Below are 11,044 nucleotides of genomic sequence, written 5' to 3'. Positions count from 1 at the left end.
CTGGTAGATCTAAGAACAACACTCAATAGTAAAAACCCATGTCCCACTGAGACACATTCAGTTACATTGAGAAGGAAAAACAGCAGTCTGCCAGAAAGCATTTCTCTCCTAAAGTGCAGGCACAAGTCACATGACCAGGGGCAGCTGGGAAATTGACACTATGTCTAGCCCCATGTCAGATCTCAAAATTGAATATAAAAAAATCTGTTTGCTCTTTTGAGAAATGGATTTTAGTGCAGAATTCTACTGGAGCAGCACTATTAACTGATTCATTTTGAAAAAATGTTTTTTCCCAAGACAGTATCCCTTTAATCATACATTGTAAACATTACTTAAGGTGCAATATACAAAGCCTTTTGGGGTCAACTGTAGCCCAGTGGCTCTCAGAAGGTCTTGGATGTCCCTATATATGAATGAAATAGTGGCTAGTAAAGGATGGGGTGAGACACTAGCACATTGCCCAAACGTTGGCATCTAATGCGCCTCTGTATGTGAAACCGTGGACACACCCCACTTGCTATACTTGTAACATAGATGGAAAGAACAACATGGCTGAATTGGTGAAGATCCCAGACAAGTGCATTGCATGTGATGTGCTGTTATCATTTCAACACCGGTGTAACATCTACAGTGTAAAAGAAACATAAGCCAATCATGGCAGGACATTAGGACCAGGTTTTTACTGTATATTTATGCCATATTTTTCACTGCACATTTCAGCATAAACAAGATCTACTCTCCCTATAATTCTCCCTGTACCACGATTGCGACCAAAACAATTTGCCCAAAATTTTCTAGATGATACAGTAGGGGTGGAGGTTGACTTTCTGCCTTGTTGGTTATAAATCAAATTGTATGCCTCAGTAAAGAAGTCTTTAGATTTCGTTTTGCCCGTTTGTTTCGTTCATGTCATTGGTGAAGCTGTCGTACTCGGCAGAGCGTGTGGACATCCCAAGGTATTGTCTCAGAAACTCACTAAACCTCTTCTGGTTGTTCCATTTCCGGGCTGATTTTCTGACGCCAATGAAACCTCCGTAACGCTTCTGGAGGTCCTTTGATGGACCCATAAATTTTCTGTAGCTGTATTTTCCTTTAACAAACCCCCCAAATCGTTTGGACATGGCGTTGGATGGATTTTGCAGTTGACCAAAATCATCAGGATAGGTGGCCATTCCAAGCGCGTTCTCCGCACCCTCCATGTTGGTATCTTCCTCGCCCTGCTCGCGGATCAGGTTGCTAATATCAGACAGCCTCTTTTCTTCGTTTATTTTGTTTAAGTCCACCATTTTTGTCAGATCGCTGAGCCTCTTGAAATTGGCAGCAAACTGGCTGTCTTCCATATTTATAGGTTTAAAATCTTCTTCAAAGCTGTCCACGCTGAGCTGCACCGATGACTTTACCAGAACTGTTTTGCATACGGACCACATGGAGCTTGAGTAGATCTTTCCTTCACATTCCACGATACAAAGCTGCGAAGATAAAAAAAAATATTGATACTCTTTCCCTTTTAATTCATCTCGAAGAACAACGTATTTACTGTAGGTATATAATGCTTTATTTTTATTTACAGAGTGCTGCTTGTAAACACAGTCCTGTATATTAGAACAATGAATTATTAGAACAATATTATATTTCAAAACTATATTAATGGCTCTGGAAGCCCAGGCTTGTTCAATGCGGTAGCAATAAAATATTTGGTGAATACAGAATGGCTCTTTGGGAGTTAACATGATTGTGACCATAACGTAAATGGGAAATTTACAATATAAAGCACTAACTTAGGATTTATTTTTCATTTACCAGGCAGTGAGATATGATGACAGAGGCTGTGGGACTGATGAAAACATGGATCTGGAGTTTAGCGATAATTCCAAATTGCTCCTTGCCCATCCCTGCTTTTCCTTTATGCTGGTATACAGTATGTTTATTTGGCTCCTGATAGAATTGAGCACAGTGTTTGTGTTTATAATAAAAGTAGTGGCCCGAGCCCCCTACGCAAAACATTTTTTCTGGGACCCCACTGCACATGATAGTGGGCCATTCCCCATTGCAAATACTTTCTTATACTACTGAGTAAGCAGACCCTCGCCAGGCACCCTGTATCCCCAGGCACCCTGCAGCCAGGGTCGGACTGGGACACCGGGAAAAAACCAGGTGGGCTCGACCCAGACCTGTTCCCCCGGCTGAACAGCTGCAGCGTTTTATGTGCATGCATGCAGCGGGAATTTAGAGTTCAGGAGGGGGCCCCAAGGACTGCCAAGAGGGCCCTTCGTTTTGCAGCCTCAGTGGGCCCCAAGGCTCCAGTCCGCCTGCGGCCACAGGGTCTGCTTCCTCGGTAGTTACCCCATTGATAACGGAACTTTATATTGTAAATTCAACTGGGCAGGGATTGAAGTGAATGATATATACGCTCTGTATAACAATGTGGAATAAATTAAGAATAATAATAAGAATAATAATAAAGAAAAAGGGCCCTTGTTGCCCGAAACATGTCGTATGGACGCACAATTAGGGTAGGACTTCACGGATGATTTCTGCGCAATCCGACGCGCTGCACAGAGATGCAAGAGTCATGTCGGATGCGGCAGAAATAAGGTAAGCAATGGAAAGTAATGGAAAAGTCGCAGCATTGATCCGACGTGACTGTCGGATGCAGATGCTGCACGCTGCATGCTGCATGCATCGGATCACGCGGAAATCGTCTGTGAAGTCCTACCCTAAAGAACTAATTAGCAGGAATTCTGCATTCTGCTTTTGATTCACATGCTTTATAATTGAAATAATAACGTTTACCCAGGGCCAGAACTAGGGGTACGCAGAGTAGGCGCAATCATGGGGGGGCACTTTTAAGGGGAATTTTTTTTCTTTTTTTTAACCTTGGTTTGTTGGCCTTTAATAGTTTTCTAAACTGCCTGTTCCAACCCCTCTTGCCCTTTATTCGGGCAGAAGTACTTCCCACCTTCCTCTTGGCTGCTGCTGGCACAGATACATATTTGGGGGCAATAGGATGGATTTTTGGCTGCTGCTGGCACAGATACATATTTGGGGGCAATATGATGGATTTTTGGCTCCTCCTGGCACATGTACATATTTGGGGGCTATATTGTTGCTTTTTTGACTGCTGCTGGCACAGGTACAGATTGGGGGCAATATGAGGAATTGGCTGCTTCTGGCTCAAGTACATGGGGCAATATGGTGGCTGCTGGCACAGGTACACAGATGTTTGGGGCAATATTATAGATTTTTGGCTCCTGCACAGGTACAAATTAGGGGCAATATGATGGATTTTTGGCTCCTGCACAGGTACAAATTAGGGACAATATGATGGATTTTTTTGGCTGCCGTTGGCATAGATACAGATTGGGGGTGACAATATGATGGATGTTTTGTCTTAGGCTGCGACAGGTACAGACTGGGCACCTGGGAGCAATCTGAGGGATTGACTGACGTTGGCACAGGTACATGGGGCAATATGGGGAAATGGTAATGCAATACCGGGTGGGGGGGCACTGATTGAAGCCCTTGCTTAGGGTGCCAAAATACCTTGGCCCTGCATTTACCTATAAGTGGTTCTCGCAGGATGGACTTTCAGTTGTATCTTTGAGAAAAAAGGCATTTTTCACAAATTTCACCCTCAATGTCAGATTCTCAGCTGAGCCCTAGTCCGACATTGGCTCCAAGTCCTACTCAGGGCCCAGACAGAGCCACACATCACACAATAATCATTATTTTATCACAAAACAAAAGTTGTCCAACACTCAGTAACTGTGGTTGATTGTGCAAGCAGCAAAAAATCAATATAGGACACAAAAATGACCTTAATTAAATTGAGAGCAAATAAATACAGACTCCTAAAACCGGGGAAACATTAATGCATTTGTTCAGCGGTAAAGTAAATTCATATTACCTTGGAAACAATACAAATGTTTTTTTTTCTGCAATAATAAAACAGCACCTTGTACTTGTCTTGATCCCAACTAAGATATAATTAATCCTTACTTGAGGCAAAACCAATCTTATTAGGTTTAATTCATGTTTAAATGATAAGTAGACTAAAGGTATGGTGATTCAATTTATGGAAAGATCCCTTATCCGGAAAGCCCCAAGTCCCAAGCATTCTGGATAACAGATCCTGTACACGATGTTTCCCTTATAAGTATCTCCATTTTATATTAAGCAAGTCACAGACATTCCTATAAGTAGTCAAAATACTCTTACCCCTAAAAAATATCACATTTGCCTTAAAGTCCACAATCATCACCAGCATATTCCCCAGTAGTTAATGCTGACCAACTTGGGCCAGTCATTTGTTATACAGGAATGGAATCAATTATCAGGAAACCCATTTTCCAGAAAGCTTAGAATAAAGGGAAGGCAGTCTCCCATAGACACAGTTTTATCAAAATAATTAAACATGTATTTAATTTTTGTCTGTAATAATAAAACAGTCGCTTGTACTTGATCCCAACTAAGATATAATTAATCCTTATTGGAGGCAAAACCAGCCTATTGGGTTTTATTTAATATTTACATGATTTTCTAGTAGACTTAAAGGGGTTGTTCACCTTTAAATTAACTGTTACTATGATGTAGAGAGGGATATTCAGAGACAATTTGCTATTGGTTTTCATTTTTTATTATTTAGCTTTTTATTCACAGCTTTCCCAGTCTGCAATTTCAGCAATCTGGTTGCTAATGTCCAAATTAACCTAGCAACCATGCATTGATTTGAATAAGGAATATGAATAGGAGAGGCCTGAATAGAAAGATTTTTAATAAAAAGTAGCAATAATAATAAATGTTTAGCCTTATAGAGCATTTTTTTTTTTGGTGGAGTCAGTGACTCCCATCTGAAAACTAGAAAAAGTAGAAGAAGAAGGCAAATAAATCAAAAACTATAAAAAAGAAGAAAAGAACCACCCATTTGAAGTTTGGAGATCCAAATTACAGAAATATCCATTATCCTGAAAACCCCAGGTCCCAAACATTCTGGATAACAGGTCCCATACCTGTACCACATATTTCCGAGCCACCTCTAATTATTAAAATGATGATATAACACATATTAATTTGTCCTGGTTCCAGTACATTTAAAAGATAAGTAAACCTTAAAAATAAGTGAATATAAAATTAATGAGGGGACTATTCTAAGGACTTTTACAATGTACAATTATTATTTATATTATATATAGATTCCAAGATATTAAGGGATACATGTACTGTTAAATGAATGAATTGTGTTCCAACAGCGCCACCTGCTGGTCAGTTTCCCACCAGTCTGACCACCAAGTAGTCAAGGAAGTTGTCAGGAGAAAGAAAGAGGCTGATGTTCTTCTGCTTAGGAATAAAATTAGAAACCTTTCTCACATCTTTCCTAAGCAGAAGAACATCAGAGCAGCCTCTTTCTTTCTCCTGACAACTTCCTTGACTACTTGCTGGTCAGACTGGTGGGAAACTGACCAGCAGGTGGCGCTGTTGGAACAAAATTCATTCATATTAACAGCACATGTATCCCTTAATATCTTGGAATAAAAATAAATAAATAATGAATGTAAATGACAGAAGTTCTTAGAATATCCCCCTCATTAATTTTATTTTCACTTATTTTTCAAGGTTTACTTATCCTTTAAATAAAGGTTTCATACCAACACCAATGATTTTCTTACCACAAACAGGATGGAGGTATAATACATAAAACCAGTAGCGGTATGGGACCTGTTATCCAGAATGCTCGGGACCTGGGGTTTTCTGGATAAGGGATTCTTTCTGTAATTTGGATCTTCATACCTTAAGTCTACTAGAAAATCATATAAACATTAAATAAATCCAATAGGCTGGTTTTGCTTCCAATAAGGATTAATTATATCTTAGTTGGGATCAAGTACAAGCTACTGTTTTATTATTACATAGAAAAAGGAAATCAATTTTAAGAATATGGATTATTTGGATAAAATGGAGTCTATGGGAGACGGCCTTCTTGTAATTTGGAGCTTTCTAGATAACAGGTTTCTGGATAATGGATCCCCTACCTGTACTGAGTTTATCGTGCAATATGTTCTGGGGTTTATTATACATGAAATGACCTCTATATCCTGCGATGCATTCCAGGCCTATTATATTATATTATATTATATTATATTATACATGGTACTAGCGCTGTATTAAATAACTTAGCTTGTCATATGCTTTTAGCACATTTTCCTTTTAACACCTACACAACTATTATAAAAAATGTTTTTTGGGTTTTTTTTAAATCATAATTTGCAAAGAAAAAACGCCTAAAGAATGTGAGCGCTGTAAAGCTAAATCTGCGCCGGTAAACGAGAGAACAGAAATTCTCCTGATCGCCAATCAGCCCTGTAATTAAAGGTTGTTTCATAAAGAATAAAACCAGACAGAGAGGACATCACATGACAGAACCTTCCACATTTGTCCGGCCTTGGGGTCAATGCGACGTAACCTTCTGTCCCGGGATTGATTAATGAAGCTTGAAATAAAAAAGATCAATGTTTTAATTATTGCTGTTGTAAAGTAAAGGAGAATAAATGAAGTGAGCAGTATAATGTCAGTTGCTCCATTTGCATCGTGTTCCAGTTCAGCGATGCTGAAAGAGACCGTTTGCTCGTTATGGCTGTATCATTCCTAGTGTGGGGCATCGAAAAAGGAATCAATGAGCTCGTTATGCAAATGAGCTGCTTTTTCCTTTCTGTGACTACAGGTTGTACTTGCCAGAGTATCGGCATTCTGCGCAGTATATTAGATGTTAGGGAGTCTGTTCCAGGAAGGTGTTTAAACACTTTACTCAATAAGAAGCCATTGATCCACCAATCATTTGCCAGGGATTTGGCACATAAACAGGAAGGGCACGGAGAAAGCTGGAGAGAAATTTCGGGCGCTTTCTTTGATAGTGAATGGAACATGTAGGGGCCCATTTACTTAGCTCGAGTGAAGGAATAGAGGAAAAAACAAAACTTTGAATGTTTTTTTTGGCTACTTCGACCATCGAATGGGCTACTTTGACCTTCGACTACGACTTCGAAACGAACGATTCGGACTAAAAATCGTTCGACTATTCAACCATTCGATAGTCGAAGTACTGTCTCTTTAAAAAAAACTTCGACCCCCTAGTTTGCCACCTAAAACCTACCGAAGTCAATGTTAGCCTATTGGGAAGGTTTTGGTAGCTTTTTTCGGTCGAAGAAAAATCGTTTGATCGATGGATTAAAATCCTTCGAATCAAATGATTCGAAGGATTTAATCGTTCGATCGAACGAATTGCGGTAAATTCAGATTTGGCCGAATCCTTCTGCCCAGCCGAACCGAATCCGGATCCTAATTTGAATATGTAAATTAGGGGCGGGGAGGGAAATTGCGTGACTGTCACAAAACAAGGAAGTAAAAAATATTTTCCCCTTCCCATCCCTAATTTGCATATGTAAAGGATTCAGGGGTTCGGCCGAATCCAAAATAGTGGATTTGGTGCATCCCTAATATAAATAAATATTGTTTGAAGTTGTCATATTGTTTTAGTGACGTTCATGAGATTATGAAGGCATTACTTACAAAGGGCACAGAACTTTACCCTCACTAATTTGTATATGAAAATTAGGGTTCGGATATTCAGCCAAATCTTTCACAAAGGATTTCAGGGGGTTCAGCTAAATCCAAAATAGTGGATTTGGTGCATCCCTGATATATATATTTAGACATACAAAAAAGTTTGGGAACCCCTCTCAGCTGCATAATAATTTACTCTACTTTAAACAAAGAAGATAACAGTGGTATGTCTTTCATTTCCCAGGAACATCTGAGTACTGGGGTGTTTTCTGAACAAAGATTTTTAGTGTAGCAGTATTCAGTTGTATGAAATTAAATCAAATGGGAAAAACTGGCTGTGCAAAAATGTGGGTACCCTTGTAATTTTGCTAATTTGAATGCATGTAACTGCTCAATATTGATTACTGGCAACACCAAATTGGTTGGATCAGTTTGTTAAACCTTGAACTTCATAGGCAGGTGTGTCCAATCATGAGAAAAGGCATTTAAGGTGACCAATTGCAAGTTGTGCTTCTGTTTGAATCTCCTCTGAAGAGTGACAGCATGGGATCCTCAAAGCAACTCTCAAAAGATCTGAAAACAAAGATTGTTCAGTATCATGGTTTAGGGGAAGGCTACAAAAAGCTATCTCAGAGGTTTAAACTGTCAGTTTCAACTGTTAAGAATGGAATCAGGAAATGGAAGGCCACAGGCACAGTTGCTGTAAAACCCAGGTCTGGCAGGCCAAGAAAAATAAAGGAGCGGCATATGCGGAGGATTGTGAGAATGTTACAGACAACCCAAAGATCATCTCCAAAGACCTGCAAGAACATCTTGCTGCAGATGCAGGTGTATCTGTACATCGTTCTACAATTCAGCACAATATGCACAAAGAACATGTGTATGGCAGGGGGATGAGAAAGAAGCCCTTTCTGCACTTACACAAACACAGTCGCTTGTTGTATGGAAAAGCTCATTTAGACAAGACACAGTCATTTTGGAACAAAGTGCTTTGGACTGATGAGACAAAAGTTGAGTTATTTGGTCATAACAAAAAGCTCTTTGCATGGCGGAAGAAGAACACGACATTCCAAGAAAAACACCTGCTACCGACTGTCACATTTGGTTGAGGTCCCATCATGCTGTGGGGCTTTGTGGCTAGTTCAGGGACTACTGGGCCCTTGTTAAAGTCCAGGGTCGTCTGAATTCAACCCAATATCAACAAATTCTTCAGGATAATGTTCAAGCATCAGTCACAAAGTTGAAGTTCCGCTGCAGGGGTCGGATATTCCAACAAGACAATGACCCTAAACTCACTTGGAAATCTACAAAGACATTTCTGCAGAGGGACAAGTACAATATTCTGGAGTCCCCCGACTTGAATATCATGGAAAATCTATGGGATGATTTGAAGCAGACTGTCCATGCTCGGCAGCCATCAAATTTAACTGAACTGGAGAGATTTTGTATGGACCAATGGTCAGAAACAGCCACATCCAGAATCCAGACCCTCATCAAAGACTATAGGAGGCGACTAGAGGCTGTTACATTTGTAACTAAGTATTGATGTAATATCTCTGTTGGGGTGCCCATATTTATCTTAGGTGGTGCACTCCAGTGTATGTTCAGAATATATCTGGGTGTTGTCTTGAATATCATAAGTAAAGTTTCTCAGCAACAGGCTTCATAACAGGGTGAAAATAAAGAAAAGGTTTTATTGTCAACGTTTCAGTCCCGTTTAGGTTATGTCTTGAGAAAGGACCTAAATGGGACGGAGACAATAAAACTTTTTCTTTATTTTCACCGCGTTATGAAGCCCTGGAGTGGGTCTGTTGCTGAGAATCAATAGCCAATCACAGCCCTTATTTGGCACCCCAGGGACTTTTCATGCTTCTGTTGCTCCCCAACTCTTTTTACATTTGAATGTGGCTCACAGGTAAAATAAAGGTTGAGGACCCCTGATATGGGGAGTTATGAGCACAGTACAATCATTCTTTGTTTATTTGCATACATACTGTACATATCAGTGGCCATATGGCTCCACTGTGCTGATGTATTTTTCATAGTCATCCATGAAATATTAGCATCATGTGAAAGTAAAACAGATGGAGCTGTTCTGTTGAATTCTACGTAGATCAGCTGTGTCAAGCAATAGGGCACCTCCCTTTCATAGGTATAAATACAGTTATACATAGAAGGGATATTCTGTAGACAGCATGGCAATGCGCTCCCATGCCACGCCCCATGCCACGCCCTCAAGCCACGCCCCTGAGCCACTCCCCCACACACCATGCCTTTCTCATACAGGATAGGTGAATTACCCTCGAATGTGTTACCATGCTGTCCCTAAAGTTAATAAAGTATATGGATACTTTGTAGATAGATACTTAGTACTGTCTTTTTTTAACCTAGAGACATTAAAAAACCTTTAAATAATTATTCTACTATTAGGCAGTTATCACACAAGAAATGTACAGTATGTGACTTGTGCCCTGATAAACTTCAGTCTCTCTTTACTGCTGTACTGCAAGTTGGAGTGATATCACCCCCCTCCCTTCCCCCCCCCAGCAGCCAAACAACAGAACAATGGGAAGGTAACCAGATAACAGCTCCCTAACACAAGATAACAGCTGCCTGGTAGATCTAAGAACAACACTCAATAGTAAGCGAGTAACAAAATATTCAATTCCGAGAGGACCGCTAAGCAACCGGCTCCTGATCTGCTTTACCGACGAGAGTTCCGTGATGCAGCCGCTACTTGAAAAACTTTGAAGCGATGCCGTGGTGATAACGTATACTCCGTTCGGGGATGAATATGACTGTTTATTAACTCAACACATGAATTTTGATAGATAATATTGCACAATAAGTTTTTAATAATTTTGTATGATGAATAAAAAACCTCAATTGATTTACTCCAATAATTAATTATTAATTATATAATAATATGAAGTAATTTACTGCGCGCGAAAAAAGAGTTTCTGAATTTATTTATTCATTCAAATGTGTCTGGCCTGTTCCCAGATTATTTCTATTAAATGTTATAATTGCTATCCACCTATATGACTTTCCTTTCATTCCCACTAAAAGGAGTCTTATAATAAAGCAACGAGCTAACAGCAGATTCAAGGAGTTATTCAGGGAAGATGCCATGAAGGAAATGAAAGATAATAGGAGGCAACTAATCAGTCCAAACAAGGTTGTGATTCAGATGACCGGTCGTCCAAATAATTTCACTTAAAGGGCATGTAAAGGCAAAAAAATAAAATCCCATTTTTACTTTCTTTAATGAAAAAGAAACCTATCTCCAATATAATTTAATTAAAAAATGTGTGCCGTTTTTATAAGAAACCTGACTGTATGCAGTGAAATTCTCCCTTCATTTACTGCTGTGGATAGGAATTGTCAGACGGTCCCTAACTGCTCTGCAGGGAAACAATCATACTTATGAACAGCAGGGGGAGCCCCCGCCTTACTTCCCAGCCATGCAGAACTAAAGCAGCTTTGT

General features: G+C 39.8%; 1 protein-coding gene across 1 annotated transcript in view; it reads right to left on the bottom strand.

The window, feature by feature from the left end:
* Window positions 1-268: 268 nt before the first annotated feature.
* Window positions 269-11,044, bottom strand: part of pnoc.L (prepronociceptin L homeolog) — a 75,735-nt gene continuing 64,959 nt past the window's right edge. The window contains exon 3 of the mRNA XM_018264112.2: window positions 269-1,469. Within this exon, the coding sequence (XP_018119601.1) occupies window positions 876-1,469 (594 nt within the window). The 3' untranslated portion in view covers window positions 269-875. The remainder of the gene's footprint in view (window positions 1,470-11,044) is intronic.

Source organism: Xenopus laevis, chromosome 5L (genome assembly GCF_017654675.1).
Source record: "Xenopus laevis strain J_2021 chromosome 5L, Xenopus_laevis_v10.1, whole genome shotgun sequence".
In the NCBI taxonomy this organism is placed as follows: Eukaryota; Metazoa; Chordata; class Amphibia; order Anura; family Pipidae; genus Xenopus; species Xenopus laevis.
Note: the sequence above shows the minus strand (reverse complement) of the source record. Positions and strands in the feature narration are given on the sequence as shown.